At 41.7% G+C, this 24488-nt stretch overlaps 1 protein-coding gene across 7 annotated transcripts in view; it reads right to left on the reverse strand.

The window, feature by feature from the left end:
* Window positions 1–24488, reverse strand: part of SPECC1 (sperm antigen with calponin homology and coiled-coil domains 1) — a 78048-nt gene that overhangs the window by 39084 nt on the left and 14476 nt on the right. For 6 of the 7 annotated variants that reach the window (XM_042830043.1, XM_042830044.1, XM_042830042.1 and 3 more), the window contains exons 2-3: window positions 20508–20688; window positions 18393–18528 (exon numbers count right to left, since the gene is read on the reverse strand). In XM_042830043.1, the coding sequence (XP_042685977.1) occupies window positions 18393–18528; window positions 20508–20654 (283 nt within the window). In that variant the 5' untranslated portion in view covers window positions 20655–20688. Of the gene's footprint in view, window positions 1–9947; window positions 10087–10182; window positions 10198–18392; window positions 18529–20507; window positions 20689–24488 lie in introns of those variants that run through there. The other variant, XM_042830045.1, reaches the window with a different exon arrangement.

Consider the following 24488-nt stretch of genomic DNA (forward strand, 5'->3'; position numbering starts at 1 on the left):
TTTCCGTTGCCTTTTGAAAATGTCATTCTGAGGTGACAAGATCCTGATGAACCTGGTGCTCAATATGACTTTTCCCAAAAGCAAATGAGCCATTAAGAGCTCAAATTTGAATGGAAAGTCCAGGTGACTTTGCAATTTACTTTCACCTTCCTTTCTCCACCACTGCTTCTATCCGAGATTGATGAAAATGAAAAACCAGGATTGTGTTTTGGGTAATGATGACTATATAGCACAGAAGAATGATAGGTGTACATTAAGTATACCTTAAGTACTTCCCCTGTTGTTACACAGCTTTGCTTAAAGAAAATGAAAAAGTTAAAAACAAAAAACAAAAAACAAAACAACAATTTCCCTGCTGTCCAGAGATCTCCCATATCCTAATTAACAGGAAACAGTTTCCACTGGAGGGAAACACTGATGCATTTCAAGGTGGAAAGACAAAAAGCGTAACTGCTATAAAGGAGGGCAGATACAACAGCAATCCTGTACTGGACTAAAGTCTTCCATAGAGATACTCACAGAGACAGATCCCTAAACAGTCTGCCATGTTATTTAATGTTTGTATTCCAAATCCTTTGGGCATGCTGACAGCAAGATAGTTTGATCATGAATACTGAGTGAATGCATGTGATGGAATCAACTGAAGATCAGAATCAGTTGTTAAGTGCTTCGCTTAACAGTGACTGGATGCAGAAGGCTGGATTTCCAGAGAATGGTGTCAAGAGACTGATCATCACCTACTGTTATTTTCAAAATTGCTTAAGTTGTTTAGAATTTCATATTCAAGAGCAAAATGTTTAAAAACATCTGGTCCACCATCCATCTAGGTAAAGATTAAGATAAAGAGTGACACTATTGCACAGCAACAATTACAGCTTCACCTGCTTGAACAAGCTGAATGGGTTAGCCTGTCAGCAGTTCTCAGTGACCACACTGCTAGACACTCCTATGGATATTCCTCAGTAACAAAAAGAAGATGTTGTTTTCCATCTCTTTCAGAGCTTCCCTGCAGAAAGGCAATGCCCTCTGCTACCCACTCTTTATGCAACAGCAAACAAAGCAGATCTAGGCTTGGCCAGTTATGATTCTCCTGAATGAGTCTGTTTGCAGAACATTAGTCATAGAGCCAACACCTCTGCAGGTCAGCAAATCTCTGGGAAGGTTCACCTGCACTCCACCCCACTTTAAAAGAGACAAGGGGATGGCTGCAGAATAACAAAGGTGATCTTGATAATCTAACACTAACTATATAGAAGCATCTGTTCAAATAACACCTTCACTCTTTCATCAAATAGAGACTAAAGACTGGTTACAACACGAACTTCCTTTCCCCTTTGTTGGTCTGTTCATATAGAATTCCTCTCTGAATAACCACAGCCGTAGTTAAAATCTCTTAACCCTGACAGACACATCAATGTCTGTACAAAGCAGAATTTCTCTGAGCATTCCTTCAGATATTTGCTTGGATTTTCTGGAAGTTTGTTAAGTCTCAAGTGAAAACTCAAGCTTGGCTATGCCTGTTTTGAAGATAATACAGTTTCGTACCTGGGCCTTCACAGTGCCACAAGCCTCTTGCATCACGACCTACACGAGGACACCACAGTGTTTGCCTTTAAAATGAAGTACACAAAACCCCACAGATTAACCAAAGTTTGTCATCTCTGCCAATCTGGGAGCAGACAAGGAGTGTAACTGCCATCTACCACTGCACTGCGTCGTATTTGAGAGTACCCAGCAACCTGGCATAACAAACAGACATCCAAAGCAAACGGTCTAGCAAATGTTGAGAGAAACTCTATATCACATGTATGCCTACTGGCATGTCCTCCTGTAAACTCAAATCTATTTAGGAACTGTTAATACCTATGGGTCCGCCAAAAACGCAGTCACCTGCTGACTATAACCCTTGTCTCCTCCTAGAAAGGATGACTAAAATGTTTTACATAGCATTATATCAAAATTAAGCTGATGGAATTTGCAGAAACCCAGCTATTTTCTGAATGAGATGCCTGTACTACATACAGTTCCCCTGAGATAAATCACTATTAGTTGTATTAAGAATTCCAGGATATTCCTCTATTCTTGTTTGCAAATAAGTAGAGAATTGTCTTCAGCTCAGCAAGTTACTTCCTTGCTAATGAACCCAGCAGTCTGACACTCAGGCACTGCTGAATTAACAGTGGTAACATGACAGCTATACTCCCCCATTTCTGGGAAATGCAATTAAATCAGATAGAATACCAGCTTTAAGTGTTTCAAGAAATACAGGAAATTAAACACAAACAAACCAGCTACGTAAATTGAGTTAGTAATGGTCATTGCTGAGTAGCAAGCAGACACATTGCTGTGCGCACAGTGCATGTACAATGGCTGTCACAGCTGTGCATTAACATCTGAGCTGTGTCTGGTGGTCAAAAAAGAAGATTAGGGCCTCCTGGTCCAAGAAGCCAACAGGAAAGAGAAGTGAACAGAACCCTGCTCCTTCCAGACACACATCAGCGCTGTGTATCGCCTGAACCAAAGGCCCAACTGATGCATCTGCATGCACAAAGGATAACCAAAAAGTGATCGTAAGTAGGAAGATGTTCGATATCAACATTTGCAGAACTCAGTGTATTGAACTGCTCAGGAGGCCAGGTTGAGAGCTGGCTCAGGGAATTATACTGGCTGTGGAATTATCTACATGCTTTTCCTCCTTCACCTTTCTTTGTTAAAGACAGATCCTGATCTAATTCACCATCCTGCCCATAAACACTTGAGCTCATCCCACTGAGGGAGCAGCAAGCCACTACAGAGGAATGAAGCAGCTGAAAATGCCTTTGGTCAGTGCTGCCGAGCGCTTTGTATTAGGAAACCATGACCCGAATCCTCCAGTTCAGGAATGCTGCCCCACACTTGGCCAAAAGGCCATGGCTGACTGAGCCAAAATAATTTCTCTCCTCACGAATTCTCAAACCCTGCTAATCCAGATAGAGTGGGAAGGAACAGAACAAAAATTAAGATATGAAGAAAGCTTCCTCCTCCTTGTGCAAAACAGGGCAGAATTTAAAAAATAGAGGCCTTTACATTTTGAATAATACTTAATACCAACACACGTCGCACTGCTATTACAACTGCTTTTTGTTTATTAAAATACAGTGACCACATAATAAACCCAGTTTTATTGCTGTTTCCAGCTTGCTGCAGTGAGGGAGTGGGGAACAGAACTATGTTTAGTTTCCACAGCTCATCTAGAGCCTCAGCTGTGCCGAGCAGAGCAAGAAGGGAGCCAAAGAGCACTGTCCTGAAGAGCTGACACTGGGAACGGGGCTGAAATCATTAAAACTCCATCAACACAGGATGAGATGCATCAAGGAACCAGACAGAAGGACAGAGAGGAAGAAATCTCATAACATAATGAGATGGTTATCTATAAAAAGTTGCCCACTTCAAAGCAGGAAGAGCTTCAACTCCTTGGTTAAGAAAAAAAAAAAATAAAAAGCACTTTTAATTAAAAGATCAGTCAAAGATTTTCCGCAGTCAAGCAGCCTCAAAGAAATTGTGAGTGGAGGAGGGAGAGGCCAATCTCTAACTTGATTAGCCCATTCTTCAAAGTCAACAAGGATTTGTAAAAGCAGGATTTCTCAAAAATACATAAGGATCGTGGAAATACATCCAACTCCTCAAAGAGTGCTGTCCCTTCCCTTCAGATGACTGATCACCACCAACTTCTGCTCAGGAGAAGCCTGGAAAAATATTACCAGGGTTGTGTGCCTCTCTCCTTAAAATGGACAGTAAGCCCAGCACTGATAACACAGCTTGGGTTAAACTAAGCTATTGCCATGCACTTAAAGAGGCTGCAAACAAGCCAACATATTTGCATGTTGCCTTAGCCTGATAAAACCAGGCACACAACCTTCTGTTATACGAGGGCTTAAACTTGTTTAAAGATTTACACAAACTGCCTCAATTTTTGGGAGCACACTTCCTACCACTGCACGACATTTGCCAGTGGAGATGGGTGTGACACCAGCGTGCCGCCTCCGCCTAATGCCAGAGTACCAGCATCCCTGCTGACATTGTATATTCTTGGGAACAAGACTTAGAAAAAGCATTAAAAGTGTTTATGATCAAACAGATGCGTGTCTTCTTGTTTTCTGAGAAAACAGGATTTTGACAATTTCACCCACAGTAAAAATAACATTTTCTCTACAGGCTGCTGCTTACCAACTATTTTATCACGTCACTGCTAGGAAAACAGCAGGGCTCTTGCACTCAGCAGGCTGGTGCAGTGCGTGCTTTCCCTGAGAGGAGAATACCCAACCTGCAATGACTGGCGTTCATGAAAGCTGTCTCATCCAGTTACTAGCTGCTAATTGTGACTGAACTTACTGCTGAGCTGGCTCTTTTCTGCACCATTCTGAGGAATTACCTCTGTTTTGGTTTGTGTTTTTGTCTATGAAAGTAAACATTCAGATATGCTTTTGAAGGTCTTCTCTTCCCTGTCTTGCAGAGAACTTGATTTGTGCCAACAAATTTATCGTTACCCACACCCTCGTAGAAACAATCCCTACAAAAGTGATTACATGGGGCATAATTACACAGTATTATAAGGATTTCTCCATCTTCGTTACAAATGCTGCAATTTATATTTAAATTGCAGTAATTTAAATTGCAGAAGACCTCTAGGGTGTTAAAAATACAGCAGAAAATCCTCTGAATTTGAGATGCCTGCTGCATTCTGAGGCAGAAGCTGTGCAGAAGGGCAGCATCCTTAGTGATTAAGTTTGTTCAGAAAGATTTTGCATGTTTTATTCTTGGTTTATTTGCTTTTAAGTAGCCATTGTATTTCTAATATTATTTTGCTTAGAAATGGAACTGATCATAGAAAGCAATCAAGTTCTTAAAGCAGGACTAATTGCCATTCATCAAATTACATGTGCAACGACTAGTTCATTGCAAATTGAAAAGTAAAGCAAATTATTCTGAATATTATCTACAGTACGTGGCAAAGAAATGCAAACTAAGTGTTAAGGATAGATTACAGTTCAGTAGGAGGAGGAGGAAAAGTCAGCCAACATAAGCACCATATGTCAAACCACTAACTGCACTCTGCCCCAACACCCCTTTCCCATACATTAATAAATAGGACTTTACTGAAGCAACTGAGAATTTTACCAATTTCTTCAGTGGAGTCCTACCTCCACTGATCCTCTTTGACAGCACCAGAGCAATACAGAGGAACAAAAATGAGAGAGCTGTGATTCTTCTCGGAGGACATGGATGTGTGTGAAAGTTCGCTTTTACCTTTACTGTTATACCAGATCTATAGTTCATAGGCTCTAAAACATCCCCAGAGCTGGGAAGAAGCAGTGTGCACAGCTCTGTCACAGGACAAGCCCCCACTGACTACCTCACCCAGTAAGATTCCTCAACTGCAGCAGAAGTTCTTTGCTTTTTTTCCAAGAATGGTTTTAATTTTCAACAGCAAAACAATTTAACACAAAACAAAATCCATAAACCACATCCTGCTGCCTGCCGTGCCCTAGAAGTTCTTTCTGTAAGAGCTTCAGTCCAGCCCCCAGAGAAAGTACTCCCACTCAGCACATCCTCCCAGCCTACGCCAAATGTTGTAAGGCCCTTGCATTAAGCAGAACTTTACTGATCTCTTCCACAAATTTAGCATTCACTGGCCTCTCAACTTGGGATCAGGGGACCTCTGATTATCACTTAACTCTGCCTCAAACAGATATTTTCAGAGGCAGCTAGTTACTCATACTCATGACTAAATTCCTCTAAGAGGTCTGTCCAAATAGTGACATAGTCTCCTGGCTGTACTCGTTTCGCTGGCCTACAGAGCAGAACACACTACTGCTATTTGACATCTGTTTGTCAGTATTTCTGAAATGATTTAATAGTGTCACTCCAGTTGAGTCACATCACAAAGCTAATCAACAGAGCTGGCCCTAACTGGCCTTGGAAGAGAGGCTTAAGTCAAGTAGAAATTACTCTCTGGGGGAAAATAAGCTCCTTCAATGCTAGTTTAATCAGCAGTGTGTTTCTACTCTGAAGAATGAAAGCATTTGTAAAACCCTCGTGCAAGAGTGACTTGTGGGAGGAAGAGGTGACAAAGGAATTAAGCTATCCACTGGAGAGCAAACTGTGGTTTGCTGGCTCCACTGGGAACAAAAGGTCTACGGCTCGCTGCCTGGGCTCGAAGAGGACATGACTTGCAGTCGGTGTTTCCATGAAAGCTGTTATGTGATTCATTAGCTCTGCTGGCCCCTCTCGCCTTCCTCCCTTCCCCCCACACCATCATTAAACTCATCTGTTCTCTGGAGCTCTTGCTTGGCAGAAATGGTGTGCTGACATAGAACAGCTAAAATGAGTGGTTCCCATGTTTAAAAGAAAGGAAGAGAAGCAGACAAAGACTGAAGGGAGCACCCAGAGAAAGACCCAAATGTACTCCCTGAGAAGGAAAATCAGACATTGCTAGAAATAATAGTTCTACCCTTTATCTTGACAGGGTCTGATGTTTTGTGGACTGACTCCCCTACGCTGAAACATAAAATGAAGCCACTCCTGGGTCAGGACAAAACAGGCACAAGAAAACAGATCAATACTGCCTTACTGTGTGCACTGACATCTGATAGCCTCATCCAAGCCTTGTAAGCATGTTTTACAAATAAGCACAGTCCCAAAAAAAGTCTAACCCTTGGATAACCCCACTCGTTACCTTGTTCCAGCTAGAGAAGTTAACATTTCCCATTCAACTGCTGCTTTCAAAGTTTTTGCATGTTTTGAATCACTTTTTCCACCTCTTCTCAAAGACATTATTAATCACCACATCACCTGCAGATGTTTAGAGGATAAACAAAACCTCACCATCACCAAGTCAACCAATGTCAATCTTAGCACTCCTGTTCACAAGCACTGGCTGCCTCACTGTTTCCAAGGAAAATGATGTTTGAAAGGCTTCTCTCAATAAATGCTTCTGCACTGCATGGTGTGTATTCTTCCACACAGATCCCATAAAATGTTCCAACTATTTCACAGGTGCCCTCACGGTTCCTTCTATTTGAGGCAGCCAGTCTCAGAAGCAGAAAACTAATTCTACTGATGAACTGCAGCAATATTCACTACTGTTTTTACAACTTATTTTTGGTACTATTTCACAGGTGTTTTCCTTCTAAAAACTCAACATGCTCATTACATTCAAGTATGCAGAGCACTTGGAGATAGTTATTACTTACCCACTTTGCAAGCAGGAGAGTTTTGGCAAAGATGGTGCAAACTTTGGTCACAACACCACAAAACAAAGTTCTTACAGATTATTTTTAAAACGGTTTAAAGTAAGTTTAAAGTTTAAAGTCAGGAAAGACCTGTAGATTGAATATTGTTCCTGGTTCTTAGCAACGTGTAGAGTCATCTAAATTGATACTTGACTGTTGCAATCCTGTAAACCTTTGGTTCCAGTACACCCATTAGACATCAGCAGGGGTTTATTTCAGAAAAGCATGCAATGTATCTAATGTCCACTTTCTCTGTCTTCACTTTTCTGACATTTTCTAGCTAAATTTCTTCCAGAGTCCAACATAGTAAGCTGTCCGCTTCGAACTGCTGTGCTTGGGCCCAATAATTTCCTTCCTGTTCTCAGCAGCACTGACCAGCCCACCCAGAACTTGGGGTTACCACTGCTGTGCCCATATATCTTGCATCTTGACTGTTAGCAGGCACAGTCAGCCCCCCAGAACGTTGCCTCTGCCCTGTATTATTTTATTCACAGGTTTTAAACTAAAGTTGATCTTTGTAGTACAACGGTAGCTACATCAGGCCAAAAGCTGTGCAAGCCCAGGTCCTGCTTTCTGTACCCGCGCTCAACAGAAAACCCGCCAAAGCACTTTTACTCTCTTAAGTATCTGGAAATAAGCATTTAATCCAGGTTACATACATCATAACAGAGGCATTCAGAGTCAGATTTTTAAAGACTTCTGTGGTCCAATGGCATCGATAGAAGGAAGAAGAGTTTTAAAGACCTGTCTGTGGCAACCCAGCACAGTAAGTGCTGGGATGAAAGACTGAAGATGAAACATGCAGTGTCTACAAGATTTCCTGAGAAGAAAAACAAACCAGATGACACTGGATATCGCAAGGACAACAGAAGAACTGATTTCTGTAGTTAAATCTGGAACATGAACTACATCAATAAAGAGCCCTGTCTAAAAGGGACACAAATACTGCTGATGCCTTTACGTTATCCTCTGACTTTCAGCGTCTGAGATCTCACACATGGAATATGTACTCACAATTCATCATCTGCTTTGGTGTTCCTGAAAGTTTTTTTTGTAGTTAAACCACGTTTTGAGCACACAGTTCAATATAAAATCTGGGTTTTAGTCATGTTTATACGTTATGAACCATGAGATCAAACTAAAACAAGACTTAGTGTGGTCTACATTTAAAAACTAAAAAGCTTTAAAAATTTATAAATGCTACAGAAATATAACCCTTCCCCCTTCAAATAAATAAATCACAGGACAAGAGTAAACAAAGGTTGAAAGAGGTTTTCTAAACCCACGGGGAGTCTGCATTCATTTGTCATTTAAGTTAATAGTAATAAGCTGTTCAAATTCTGCCACCAGCCCTGAAAAATCATGGCCAGTCTTCCCAAACTCTGACCAGAAGTTAGCAGTGCCACCCGTGCCATTATCCATCGCCCCACAGTTTATCAGCCCTCCTCAAATGACAGTAACAGGGTTGGTTTCAGCAACACCTCCATAGCTTGCAGTGGGATGATTTCAGAGACCACGTTTGGAACAGCAGTACTTTCCAGCCCAAAGTTCAAGTTTCCCTTAGGGCAGCATTTCTTCTGGTGACTGGGTACTGGCAGCTTTTGTGTTCCTCATTAGCCTGCTGATTAACGTACTGCTAGAGAGTTCTCCACAACACCTCACTGCTGTTCTAGCACTCACTAGCTGATCTATTGTGATCGATTCTAGAGCAGCAATGCAACACCTTCTGCACAACCCCAGAGCTCAGCTATACAGGTTCACTTGTAAAACAATAGCTACACATCTAGACAAAAGCAACGAAGAAACACTGATCACTCAATAACAGCTTCAACTAAATTTTGTGAATGGAAATCCCACACAACAATAAGGCACACAGCGCCAGGAAATCCAACTGATGCTGGTTTCTGTACGTTGGAGCAGTCTGAGCCTGAACAGGAACTAGCAGCAGAAATCTGTGGGCCTACTGTTTTTCCTCATTCGGTATTAGGGCAGCAAACAAAATGAATCAAAGGGCAGTACTTCATCAGGAACAAATCATTATTATCTCCAAGCTTACGGCAGAGACATCTGGCACAAAGGGAAGTAGATATACCTGACTCCTGGCTTTCTATAAAAGCTGCTACTGATTAACATGCAAAGCATTACACTTCTGAAAGACAATGGTGGGAAGACCGTCCACAAAGGCATCATTTTAAATTCTAAGGCCTGGAAAATGTCAGGCTGGAGGCCACAAACAATAGTAAAAGCTAAGACACCAAGCTGCAGATTCTAACAAATTGTATGTACATCACTAGATTAGCTTTGTAACTTTCTAGCTGCATCATGCAGACTAAACAAAATAACATCCAGCAGGCACCCAGGTCCCTCCTTTGTCAGCATTCTGTTCTGACCAAAGGATTTCTTTCAGAAATTCCCCCGAGGACGATGCTTCGAGCTCAGGTATGGAACTGTAATGAATACCATTTACAGGTTACCAGGTAAACAGCCCTAATTCCACTGGCAGGCTCAAAGCTGTCAGCATTACCTATGCCAACAGCCTCTTTTTCCATCGGCAGGACGCTGCAGGTAAGCTCCCGAGAACAAAACCCCAACCCCTGCAGTTACAGCCCTGCAAGCTGCAGGCAGCAGCCCCGGCGTTGCGCAGGGCTGGGCAGGCAGCCGCCCGGCCGTACAGACCTTGGTCGTGCTCCTCCGCTCGCCCAGGCTGGTTGCCCATCTTCAGTCACCGCCAGCTCTTCCCCAGGCTCCTCTAGGACCCCATGCTCTCAGAGACAGACCTGCCTTTATCTGCTGGTAACGTCTGCGCTCCGGTCAACTTACAAAGGAAAAAAAAGTCAGCTCCTTCCTAGTTCCTGGCACCAGGAACAGAGCCTGCTGCTCATGCTGGAGCAGCTGTGGCTCTCCCTCCTACCTCATTACAATATTATGCACTGAAGGCCGGCCTGTGCAGTTAATTAGCTGCCTGACTGCTGGAATAAAAGGAGGGGAGAAAGAGAGGCAGAAAAAAAAGAGAGCTCGCAGAGAAAGAAAGAGCGACTCAACGAGCAGTGGAGGCCACTCAGAGGCGGCAGCAGCGAACTGCAGGCAGCTGAGAGGCACCGATTGTGATTAAGCCCCCTAAAGCCTGAAACCAGCTCCACCACAGACAAGAAATCACCCTGGAAACTTAAGCAGGACTTCTGCGTCCCGGTGCAGCCACATCTGATGAGGAGCCGTGGCAGCAGGGGGTGACTGGCCCCAGAGCTCTGTCATACACCAGTAAATTTGATTACAAATATGATCTGCACACCATATCTCTAGCATCAACATTTTTTTTGACCACACCTCGTCGTGCAAGAAGAGCTGCGTGTGGCAGTTCACAGACTGGCTGATGGCTGATCTTCCTTTGAAATAAATCGAGGTGCTTCTCACTAATGGAGTCATGACACTCATTGGAAACAAGAACCCTGAACAGCTCCAGCAATCTGCATTCTCTGCATGGACAATTAATACAATTACCTTCTTCAAGTCTTGGTTTCAACAAGGAGGTTATAAACAAATTAATACAGTAACACACTGAAAAGTTATTTCAGATCAAAACAGGCTGAAAATAAAACACACAGCAATTAAGATAGCCAATTGTGAATCTATTGATTCAAATTAAAAGAGATTGTTCCATAAGACAGAAAAACTCTAAGACTTCAGCGTAACAGGGAGTTAGTCGTCAACTGTAATTTGTCATTGTTCACTCCATGGATGAAGCTAAAAGCTTACATACATCTGTCTGGTTTGGAAGACAATAAACAAAACCCCTGTCTATTTTATGACTTGACAAGTATGAAATGCTTTAATGAATAAACAATGTAATTTCTATAAAAATTAGCACATTATCAATGACGCTTTTCCTAGAAGCCATCTCATGGTCTCTTGAGCTTTGGTATTCAACATGTCCATCAGTTTCCTCAGAAGAGAAGATACAAATGTCCTCCAACTGCTCTTGAAACATCTCTGACACAAAGAGATTTTCTTGTGTTATAGATTAAAGAGCAACGCCTGCTTTTCATCAACAGAATTCAGAGGAACTGCATTAGCCAATACAATCTCTTGGGCTGATACATTCTGACACTAACTATTCATCATTTCAACACCAGCTTTCTACTTCAGTAATACAGAAGGGGTATCAGAATCCCACTACAGTGTGAGGGTAGAGCTTGAAGTAACTACAAAATGTAACCACAGAGCCAGAGCAAACACGCTTAAGATCTGAACACTGTGCAGGTATCACTACTGGAAGAACCAATCTGCTATTTTTGACAGCAGCGTGAAACAGAAGTCAGAAATTCTACCACCACAATAGGGCGAGTCAGGCATAAGACTACAAGACCAAACCCACAGCAAAAGGTAGAACTCAAGTTTTAAAAACAGCTAAGCCTGAGAAGAGCCTATGGATATCGAGATTAGCATTCATGGAGCACGAAGCTCAAACAGAGGAAGAAAGGATCTGGCACAAGACTTCTAGAACAGTACAGTGCTATGAAATTATGACAGATTCTTGGCTAAATCCATAGGCTACTATTTATTTTCTGAATACTTTACATTTTTTGCCTTCCTCCTCAGCAATAAAGGTGAATGACTAAACCATTTCATCATTCTAAAGTAGACTAGCTGGTTTCTCCATAGGCAGGAAGACTGACTCATCCCTTTGCACTATTCACTTTTGGGCTGCCTAAAAAGACAATAGTCCACAGACACCCTTTTCTAAGTAATAAGAATGAGAATGAGTTACTCAAGGTGTGAAGCAGACAACTTTTTCAAATAGCAAGTGAAAGGACTTATCTGCCAGGCACAGTCCTCCTTCTGTCCTGCTCTCACTGCACAGCAGATTAATTAGCATAACTTTTGAAATTTTAAATTACAATCCACGGTCAAAAGAAGGTTGCAAGTGCTGCAGAATGCTCTCAGATTTCCAGCCGGATAACTGGCACTCTCTTCAGAAAGAGAAGGTCTAGAGAAGGCACTGCTGAGCACGACCTCCAGAGAGTGGACCTGCTGGCCAAGACTGAACCGAACAAGTCCTACACGTGGATGCTGACCATCAATACCAGTGTTCACACCACCGTCCTCTGCTTATTCTATTCATGCTGAAGATTTTCTGAGCACTAAGTGCTACTTATGAACCCATTCAGCATGTAGCTGTCAACCCCTCCCTCTTACCTTACAGTATTGAAGTCTAATGCAAGCCACAGATGCTGGAAAAAAAAAACACAAAAAACAACCAAACAGTGGAAAAATAATAATAAAAGGAATGCCAAGCCCTCTCCTGATATGCATACTTGTCAGACCAGGCCCGCTCCGCATTCCTTTCTTTCCCTCCCTCTCATTCTCAAAATGCAAAGAGAATGGCATTCTGCCAAAGCATTCTGGCTGTGATACATTTAGGCCCTGAGACTGTTAGGGATCATTTCTCTTCAAACTAGCTGAAGGAAAGCTGATAATTAACCTACAGTAGGTAGGCAACACAAAGTTGCGTTGACTTTGCTGGACAGTTTTAGCAAAAAAGACTGAAAATGAAAACAAACAGAGATCACAGATGTCTGTTTAGTGCACTGTTCTGAGACTATCCAAGCAAGCCCCCCTATCTGTTTAGGTATCCCTAGCAAACCTTTTCTGATCTTCACAGTTTGCTTATAACTGTAATGGAACTTCCCTATACGTGCCAGCTTGAGCCAATTAACTGTCAACAGTTTAATGAGTCAAGTAATTACATCTAAGATTCTGCATTTCGGTATCCCTACCACACACCAAATCCTCTTAGCTGGCTCAGCTCCCAGGGCTGTAAGCATGTGCCAACAAAGTCATTCTCAGGAATATACACGAGAGAAAAGGGTCTTCTGTGTTTCACAGGTTGTCCTAACAGAAAGCTGCACGCAAAACATTAGAATGCTTTAATACAGACCCAGTGCAGCAGATGCAAGTTGTGCAGTGCATTAAGATGGCAGCAAAAATGAGAAGGGCACATACTGCAGACAGCGTTGTCAGCAGAAGTTAATTTCTACTTGTTTAATAATGCAAGATGACTGCAGCCAGTCTGTGAATGCCTCTCAGAGAAGTTGTTATCCATAACAGAATCAGGTAACAGAAATCCCAACAGACAGCCACTGTAATGAATTGCTCTCATTCCATTCCTGGCTATAGAAGGAGGCTCATGTAAAACATCCAGCAACAGAACAAAAGAATAATGATGCTGGTCAACCATCATAGTCAGCTCTGAACAAAAAGAAAAAAGGCTAGAATCTTCAATGGTGCTGAAATTTAGTTGAATTACTTCATTCCCAGGGAAATCATTTTGTTAAGTCAGAGATGTGAGGGTTCAGATTCATTCACATTCGCACAAACACGTTACCTGCAGATGTTTGAGTGCATGTGGGTGTCAATACATACATCCAGCTACATGTGGAGCTGTGGTGCAAATGCAGATGAGCATTTTTGTTGCTTTGTGTGCTAAATTTCTGCAGTATTTCTTGTCTTTTTGTCAAGGCGTCACTCAAATACAATCATTTGTTTTTTGACTCTTTTCTTTCTATATCATTTCCGAAGTAAAAACAAATAAATCTCTTTTTCTTGATAAGAAGCATCACACAAGAGCTGTCTCTTATACATGGAAAGGGTAGCAAAATGCAACCAGCCTTCCAGATGAAAATTTAAAGCATATTTATTATTCTTGGGAAAGCCCAGATGAGTTCAGTCATTTGGTTTCTAGTGGAGTCTCGTGGAACAGAGCACACCAATCTCATTAGTGCCTCTCACACCTGTCTGTATCTTTCACAAAAACGAGACAGTAACGAAGCTGAATGCAAAGCACAGCAACCCTCTGCAAACCTGCAGTAGTGTTTGATGTGACAGATCACAAAAAGCAGCCCCTGTCAAAAGTGGATGTACAGGGAAGGAAAAGGACCCCAAGGCCAGAACGCTGTCCTTCAAAGGTATCATTTTCCTTTTTTTCTATTTTAATTGGGGTCTATTAGCATCTTAAGAAGAATTAAACTGCCAGATTTTGCAGTGATTATTTTTTTAAAGCTTTTATTAGGAGTTATCCTCATTCAGAAAAGAGTTATCCTCATTAACTAAGCGTCATCACCATCAACAGAGAAATGCTACACACAAGCCTGTGAGGGAAATCAGGACTTTCCCTTTTTACATGACTAAATGAAAGTGATGAGCAAACAGATTAAGTTGGACAAAAGGACAGCAAGTGCTCAGCCAGAACTAGGAAGGAATTGAAGATGTACAGGCACCATATTCAGCCACTGGGACACGAGCTCTGCCAACCCCACACGAATATGGATGACAGAAAACTCAAAAGCTGAGGTCTCCCTTATGGGAGCTGTACATTGCTCAAACCAAACAAACTGTTCCATGATCTGTCTCCTTTCGTAGCCTTTACCAATTAGGCCAAAATTCTTTGTCTTTTTCTTTCACTATTTAAATTGCTGGCATTATTAAAACAGCATGCTTTGTACAGCTTCATTTCTAGTGCTGGTAACCTTTTTTAGGATTAGGGGGCTTTGTCCAGGTAACCTGCAGTTCAATTCCCAACACAAGAAGCTTAGGAGATCATTTTAACTGTTCATCTCTTTCGAGTTTTCCTCTCCTATATTTCTGCATTGTCACTGCCTTCAGCTATCGATGTTCATCAACTCTGAAGGCCTGCACAGAAAGCAACACTCTTTTCTTGTTCTGGCTGTAAAACATCCAAGATATCTAGAAATAATTAGTTGGACAATTATAACACTGGTATTGATGACTTCCTATGTTTCTATGTAAAATTCAATAGCTCTCTATATAATTTTAGACTTCACTTAGGTTTAAAGAAATAAGCTAATGAAGCAGACAGGGAAAACAGGAACAGCTAGCTTTTATTCACATTTCAGGGATAACCAATACTTCATACTCCAGCTGGCAGAGCTTTATACAGAAATCAATATCTCTGTGAGAAATGCTTTCAGATTACACGTGCACAGCACAGCCGAGTCGCACACCCCAGCTCTCTTTTCCAGTGTCCAAATTGTAAAGCACAAGACTTTTTTTTCTGCTGTTGAACCCGACAGATAACAACTGCCGGCACTGAAATAACAGCAAGGAAGCATATGAATGTGATTAAAGTAGAGAGCCTTGAGGGAAGTGTTCAGAAAGTGTTCAAATTGAGAATGCATAGGGAGTAGGAGAACAGAAACAGGATTTGGAATGACTTCCAGGATCCACTGAGCAGGCAACTTCACCTTTCTGAACCTCGAACCCTCTATTTGCATGTCAATATTACCACGCAAAGCTCTTCACAGAAAGCAAATGGCCATGCAAGCAGCTTTGGAACTCTTCGACTGTGAAACAGCAGAGTTTAAGGCTATTTCCTTTATAAACCTTGAAGGTTCAGCATCTCAAAAACCACTAGTTTCCTATAATCCTGAAACTGAAGACGAAATAATTTTCTATATTTAACATTTTACAAGAATTTATTTACTTTACGGCTTTACAGGTTGGATAGCTTTCCAAGTGCATTCATTTCAGTAAGCATTTTCCAAGATTAGTGATCTCCCCATTTTCTTTTCCCTGTTCTGCAGTTTTTTTCCAGCTCTATTTCTTCTGAAGCATTAAAAGCAATGCAAGACCTCTGTAAATTTGGTTTTTAACATAACAGCAAATAGCTACCTCAGGACAGACCATGGACAGCCAGAGCACCGGGTAAGGAAGCAGAATCCAAGACTTTTCTCCGTGTGTCATTTCCCATTACTTGGGGGTTTTAAAACTGCCAAGCAGAGGCAAAGCCAAACATCACAGCAGAGAACTCCCAGCCAGAATTCCTCTCCAGTTCCATTTGCTCAGCTCCACTTGGCAAGATTGGAGACATGCAATTGGCTTCATCTTCCTTTAAGCCACTTACAATTTACTGCGTTAGCTTCCAACAAGGCAGACAAGGGGAGTGTATGTCAGCAAAAGGCAAGAATGAATAACCTAAACCACACCAAGGGCAGCATACAAATAACCCTACTTAAACACGCAATCTTGGTGTCAATTATTTATTATCTGCAGCATTTGGAACATGTGCTGTTGCTCAAGGTTGAGACACAAATACCAGGGCAGTCACACCCCAAAAAGAAACATTTTTTTCTGCTACAAAATACTGAAATACCAAATGAGCATCACCCCAACGTACCTGGAACTAATATACATTTCCTTTCTGTAAAATAATCAAAGCACTCCCTTGAATAACAAAGGAAACCCAACATAAAAAGCACAAACAAGGCAGGGAAAAGAAATAATGTCTGCATTTAAGAAATGAAAGGAAAATGCAGAACTGAAGAAGGAAATCAGGGGAGCCAAAGAAAGGGGTTTCAGAACAGAATTTCAAGATTTATGCAGCTGGCTGTGTACACAAACATCTGCATTTCTCAACTACAGGAACGTTATTTCTTGGCTTAGCTCCACAGTCAGCTAGAATTTCAGAGTCATCTTGATCACAATCAGAGGTTATTTGTGATGCTATTTCAATGAAGGACAGCAGCTGAAACTTAGCATTCTTTCTACTTAATGTTCTCAGCAACATGTTCTGTTCTCTGTAACTGATTTTATTTTATTTTCCCTCTAAGCAATGATACATTGTATTATAATATGCTTCTGGTATTTTTTCCACAGTGCAACCATCTAGAATTACATCTTGTAACCTTGCTTACTAATATCTAGTCTTTTAGTGGCCATGATAGTGACAAATATTCTCAGAATCTAGGCAGATTTCTAAACAATCTTTTGGACTATGAAACCACTGTGAAAATTAAGACATACAACATCCACACTGCTGTGCGTAGCTCCTGTAAGACCTGAGCTTTCCTCTCTAGGCTCAAAGAAAATTTTGAGGGATAACATATTCTTAGTGTTTATCTGAAACCTTTTTATCATGTATTTAAAGCAGTCATCATCATAAATCTCAGTTCCCCTCCCCTCCATCCGGTTATTACACACAAATGCAGAAGGAGGCTCTCTATTCCAGTGCTAGTATTTTTGTATCTGACACATGTATTTCATTCTGAACTCCCTGCAGTGCTGTTTCCCTGGCTGTATTCCCAGGATCCTGTATTGCATTCTCTGTGCAGGTTCTCTACTCTCCTTGTTATTCCTCTCTCAAGCATCTTTAGCTAGCATCATGTCTCTTTATTGGCTGGAAAATCTCAAATGTCTGTGGATACAACTAAACATTTAAAGCTGAGGATTTACACACCAATTAACTGCAGAACAAGATCTGTGTTTGGGTTGTTAAGATGCATCATTTCCATTAGGGGCTACAGGGTTGCATATCTTAAAAAGAAAAAAAAAAAAAAAGCAACAAAAGCTTGAATGAGAATTCTCTTTCTGGTTACTTTCATTGTTCTGTTTCACAGCCAAACCCTGCAGAGGCTGTGACAAATTGCGAGGTCATGATCAAATTTAATAACATCTCACATTCCCCTGGAAATGCTACCAGGGAGCAGACAAAAGAAAGCATTTGCCGAGCTCCTAGGGGAAAACAAAGTATTTGCTCAGAAGGCCTTGGTATGCAGATGGTGTCGCTGCCTTTAGAAATGGGCTTAGATCTGAAGTCAATAGGAACAAGCTGGTGGGGATGGCACGGAGGGAGGGAACATGCCGCAATGTAGCTTAGGAGGACAACCTCCACACAAGATGGTAGCGCTGGCTCTTTGTTCCTGCAATTCTGCTGTGTCCCAGGGACAGATTGATAACTCCTCTGCTCAATCAATTAAAGGAAAAGCGATTGCTGTATACACATAGGGTGAAAATTAAGTAAGTAAAGAACAAGCTTTCAAATGGCCGCGTCCTTTTGCGAGCTGCGCATCTCCCCTGGCAGCCCGAATTACCAGAAGGCAGCCAGTGCCACCGCGTGGCCACTCAGCGCTCAGTTTCTTCTTCCCCTGCGTTACTGACCAAGCAGGATACACCTAAACACGAGCCCGTAAGGCACAACAGGTTCCTGTTCTGTATGCTGAATATTACAGTAGGTAAGTTATAACTGTGCTACAAGGTGAAAAGAGGGAAAACTCAAACAGGTTCTCAGCAAACCAGGCGCATTTCACACCAAGTAGACTTTGTACCAACCTGTGCTGGGCTTCAGCCGACTCTCCGCGAGCTCAGAAATTGCTCCAGTTGTAATGGTCTTCTTCAGTCTAGAAACTCCAGAAGCTGCTGTCACTCCCGGTTTTGTAAGCATATCATCGCTGCACGCCCTCTTCAGCTATAAGAAAGAGATTTTGTGAGCAACCAGAAGAATCAGAAATTGACTATTCCCATGAAGCCGTCCCAAAAGCCAGGTTCATGGGAGAAAAGGACCGTTTTCATTAGGTAACCCAGTGGAAATATTGCTAAAAATCCTATCTTATTTTCAATTTATTTTTATATAACTTGTATTGCATTCTAGATTTTTGAGAAGTGGGTTAAGGGACGATACTGTTTCAAGACCAAAGATGAGAAACAGGAACAAGTGTTTAAATTAGCAAGTAACTAAGATGATGGGAGAAAAAAGTCTACAGTAGTAGAGTACTGGGTATTGCCAGCTTCTCAGATGCTGCCCTGAACAGCAACCATTGGATTTCCTCACTGGTTTACATTTACTGAAATATTTAGGTCTCTGCATTTCGGTGCCAGCTGACACATTCCATGTCATGAAAGAAGAACTATTTGCCTTACATGCTGCTTTACAGTATATTTTTAAAAATGGTATATGATATCACTATATATTATTCACATGACTTATTGTACAAGAGAAAGCAAGGAACTGTTGTTGCTGTGCTGCCTTTCTTGGGACGGGGATTTGCTTTTAAGTTTACTCTAAAGCAGAACACTTAAGTACCAAATAATCTCAGAACTTTTGGTGAGCTGCTTCCCCATTTCTGTACCTCTCACAGCTTATGTACTTCTGATAAAAACCTGAATGCATTTCTCTTGAAAGTAAAGCATTCTAAAAGACCAAAGCTAGAGACTCCTCAGAAGGGTATTTTCCTATCCTTCACAGTTTGTGACACCTAAGCTGTTTTCACAAATCAAAACCAAATTCTTAGAGGTTTTTTAGTGACACAAGGGGGGTCCACAAGCCACAGGCTGAAAACCACTGCTCAGGTTGAAAAAGAATGCACATGATGATGAACGTTCATCTAGTTAACAGTTTCTAAACGTAAAATCTTAAAGCAAAATAAGATCTCTCTCAACTCCAATTCTTTCTCCTTTTTGTCTCTGACTCAGTCTGTGGCTTCCTGGACCCCATGAGCATGCAAGTTTCAGAAGCTGCTGCTGATCTGCTTCCGGAAACCAAACAATGTTTCACCTTCTGCCAGAAGTTTTTTCAGCTCCCCCTTAGAAGCAGAAAGGAATAATTTCTGACAATTTAGAGACCTCAGCAACCTCTCTACATAACTTAGTCAATGAATCCTCCTTTACAGCAGCAACTGTTAGCTTTTCCTAACTTTCTTTTTTCAAATATACTAGAGGGATGCTCTGAAAGCAATGCCTCCTATTTCATGATGTTGGACCATGATGTTCACAGCAGATGTTGGTGGCATAGCAGTAGAGGCTGAACTTCTCCACCAGGACTGACTGAACTTTGTTGCCGTGCAACAGATGGCAGCAGAGAGGCAGTCTGACAAAACACTGACATGCAGTGCACATGAGGCAAAGGTGCCTAATACCTCCATGCAGAAAAAATTGCACCTGTGGCATTCTTCAGTGCTTGCTGAATGATGATGGAGACCAAACAGAAGATGTGAGAACAGTGAGGCATTTCAGCAGTGATGTCATGGCCAATGGATCCCCTTCACTGGAGCAGATTTTTTTATTTCTGTTTTTAAACAAGTGTGGCATTCAGATTCACGTTCTTCACTGGTTCATAGCTAATGGTGGTGACTGTGCTGACAAATTGTATTTTGTAGCTGAGAATTTGCTCTATCAAGCAGTGCTATTGTGCTTGGTGCCTGCCACAGTTTCCATGGAAATAAATCGGAGGCATTACTTTCGGAGTGACCTATGTAAACTGATGATCTTGCATTTGCAGGTGTTCAATAGTGTGAAAATATTAGCTGTAATTAGGAAGAAAACCCTCTGCATTTAACATATATGCAAATCAATCGTATCAAATTTCTGGACTAGTCTCTTCAGCAGCATCCCTTAGAGGTGCAAAAAACAAGGCAGAAATGCTTGCACAGCCCCGACTGGATTCAGTACCTTGCTGAGCCGAGATTCGAAGGCGAGTGAAGTCGAGGACTTGGATGTCTTCATCCCTGATGAAGTGGTGGAAAGTGACTTTCCTCTGTCAACCCCATGACTTCCTTGCTTTGACACTGCACTCCAAGGCCTGGCAGTACTCTTCATTTTTTCTCCCTCCCAGTAACTCAGTCTACAGACCCTAAAAAAAAAAAAAAAAAAAAGAAAGTGTTAAAAAGTGTCTTTTCATCTGAGAGAGCAAAGCTGAGATACCTGGCATGAGTTTAAAGAGCTGAAAAGGATTGGTCAAATTTTGTTCCTTCTTTTATAAACATAAGACCTCAGCCTACAGTGTTCTTTAGTATACAGGCTGCAGCCATTCATACTTTTAACAATGACTGGAAACATGAAACAACACAGACAGAACAAGGATTTCTGTTGGGACTCTGCAAGTCAGAAACATCTGTCAACCACAGCAGAAAACCCACGAATGCCAAAGCTCAACAAAAGAGCAACTGAGGACACGTGTGAGAAAACCTACAGCAACTGAGGCAACGTTGGCATAAAAAGAAAACTCTTTCTCACTGTTAGATCTAGAACATCTTCAACTGAAATACTACTCTTTTAAAAAAGCCACATGAGAAGCAAATTTCCTCAGTCTTACAGAGAATATTATATCTTTAACCTATCGGTCAGCTGATGTTGCCACAGTGATGAAGATGTGTTTCGCAATACCAAGATCTACAAACCATGGTAAAAATAATAACTTCTTGCAAATAAAACAAAAAGCAGATCCACTATTCCTCAGAGATATGCTTATGCAAGAGAGAAATCCTGCCAGGATCAGGAAATAGATTTTTTTTTTTTTTTATTATAGCTGAGTTGCCAGCAAGAACAACTACTCTGCCTCTCTCAGTAAGCAGGCTGCTGAGAATTCAGTAGCTCAACTCCTGTGGACCTAAATCCATACATTTTCAACCCTCCATTTCCCCAATCCAAACCAGGAGCAGAATAAAATAATTATATCTATATTCCTGAAGTCCCACGAGCCTGCAGGGCTGGGAGTGGGAGGGAGAGGAGACTGCCTGCTATCCCTCCACACTTCAGTATGAGCAACATCTCTCTTCTTCAGCTTCAGTTCTAAAATAGACACAGGACGCAGTTACATATCAGTCCCGTGTTGACAGAAGCCAACTTATTTCTACGGTAAACAGGTAATATCCAAAGATCTACAAAGAGATCAAAGTCTCATCAAGGGGAAAGCATGAAGCAAGCAGTAAGTGCCTGCTGTTTATCACGCAGAAGTCCAGCTGGGCAGGTATGACCTTGGATGGCAACCCTGTGACAGAGGTGCCAAAACAATTTCCTCCTGGCTGAGTCAATAGAAGGGCTTAGGTCACTTTTTTATCCCACAGCTTACTTTCCGCATGATTTCACATTCGCAAATAGCATTCACTGAGCACATGGAAAGCAAATCACTTAAGGGACAAGACACAGTCAGCACTCACAGCAGCTTCTGTGTGCCACCATGGTCTGTTCAAGGAGTGCTGTGCAGCACAGAGGCGAAGGGAACATCAGGTGCTGTGCTGCTGTCTGACAGACCACAGCCAGCAAGTGGCAGCTGCTGTTTATCCTCAGTGCTTCCTGCAAGGTTTGCCTGCTTTCCCTGCAGCTCTAACCTGTCAGCTGCTCAATAAAGAAATTACAACATTACTGGCTAGCATTATTACCAACTACAGATATTCCTCCATTAAAATTCTTAACACATACACAGCATAGAGCCATCAACTGATCTCACAGAGAAGAAAGCAGTACCATTTCTGTTGATAATCGTACTGATCAGCTGGCTGCTTTGTTGAAGCCTGGACAGACACGTAAACCATATTACAATAAAAAATATTTAGCATCTCCAGACTCTGTGATCTACCTTAAGGAGCTTCAGTGCTTGCATGTTTGTAATAAACTGCTTTATAATGAGCATACATTCACTGTATTTATATGGGTGAACAAGCAATTACAGATGCAAGCTATCTTCCTGATTAATCTCCAAATTATGCAGATCTGGGTTTTTGTACAGTCAGTGGTTGCACATACCCGCTGGATTTCCTCATAATTACCTCATACTTTCTTGCCTTAAGATGCACAGATGCTTTCTTGGTGCCCAAAAGAATTTAATTCTGAGTCACCCGTGGCATTTTGAAGTTGCAGTGGAGAGAGATGCTCATGAGGACACAATGCTGGAAGCCAAAGGAGGAGGTACCAAAAAACAAAACAAACCTGAAGCCATATGCAGCCAGCAGCCTGCAGCAAAGCAGCTTTATCGAGTGGTGATAGCTGAGTTGTGCCATCTGGATTTAATAATAATGGACCACATCAAAGAGATGAAACTAACACTGAGAAGAGGATGTTTGGATTTGTTCAGCGTTTAGTTTTCACAAATTTATACGGGAATCAGCATTTGCGAAACGTGAAGTTGATGCTTCTGATGCCATTGACTGACCTGAACCTCTACTGCAGATAAAAAGGTTTCCATCTGTGAAGTGGAACCCCAGTATTTCCCACAAGCCTTCATTCTTCAAAGAATAAAGACAAGTTTCACACCTCTTATGCAGGTTTCGCTCTCAGGCAGGTGACACGCAGTATTAGAAGCACTGCTTCCAGAGAAGTGCCAAATAAAACTACTTCAGAAATCAAATAAAATGGTCCTGTGCTTTGATGGGAGCAGGAAATACATCCCAAGAGTTTGCATCTGCTTCTCTTTGCCTCAAAATACAATTTATTGCATTACGAGAAAATAAACCAAGAAAAGTTTAGTATCAAGTAATGGCTCATGGACAGAGTTAGGCAGGCAGCAATGAACTGCCAAGAAAATGTTCACTTGGGTATCTCCTGTGGCTGCAGACAGTTAGCATGCATGAAACAGAACCTGTGTTTGTGCACCAGTGGATAATGGCTCCCAGTTAGTGTACAATGCTTTGAGAGAAGCCTGCTATATTTGAAATAAATATCAGCGTTTCCTTGCAGAAGAACCCCAGAGAGATTTTGACTTGATTTCTAGGCTCCCCACAGAGGGAAATCTGGAAAATAATAAATAAAAGTAAATAAAAAGCAAATAATAATAAAAATAAAAGTTCCTTTACACAAGAGATGCAGTGAAGCTGCTGTCACAAACGCAATGACAAAAATCACTGCTCTTGCATCCCTCATGTCTCACACATTCAGATGAGCACACTCCTGCTCGCTCTCCCAGATGACAACTTCATAAGCAATGACCAGATTTCTACAATTTTCATTTCTTTCTTCACATTTTCCAGGAGCTTTCCTTAGGAAGCAAACAGATCCCAGCCCTGCCTCTCTCTGCTGTCAGCCAGAGCAGCTCTTGAGTGGGCTGCAATTACAGCCCAGCAGAACGCTCTGCTTGGAGCTGTGCTCTGAAAATGCACATGAACCAAAGACAAGGAGCAACCCCATGCTGAAGTAAGTGGGGGCTCATGCCAAGAACGTATTGCTTAAGAGCAGCAAAAATCAATTCTGTTACCAGTAACTTCCAGAATTAGACTGAAGGTGTTTTTTAAGAAACATATTTTCAATAATTATTTCCTACTCAAAGAACACTGGTGTCTGAGTGTCCTTCCTGTCAGAAATGGGCGCTGCAAATGAAATAACAGGAGGGCTTATAAAAATGGAAAGCTGGTCCTGATGGGGCTTTTCCTCCCAGTAATTCTCAGGATTCCCTGCAGGCATCAGTCTCTAACAGTTCAGGCCATACTGTACAGTACAGCCTAACTCACTGTTTTTTTTAAGGGGATTTGGAAAATCTCGATGTGGACTATCTTGGAAGTTGCCAGAGGAAGCTTTAGAGTGGAAAAATGGTCCATTTTACTTACAGTGCTATTGTTTTATTAAAGATGGAAAACCTAGACAATCCTTCATCAGTCAGTCTGCATGCACTTATTAATAAAAGTTTTCAAAACCAGCCTAGAATGGTTCCCATTTTACGGC

Source organism: Centrocercus urophasianus, unplaced genomic scaffold (assembly GCF_019232065.1).
Source record: "Centrocercus urophasianus isolate 14NV4802_14NV808 unplaced genomic scaffold, USGS_Curo_1.0 seq_33, whole genome shotgun sequence".
In the NCBI taxonomy this organism is placed as follows: Eukaryota; Metazoa; Chordata; class Aves; order Galliformes; family Phasianidae; genus Centrocercus; species Centrocercus urophasianus.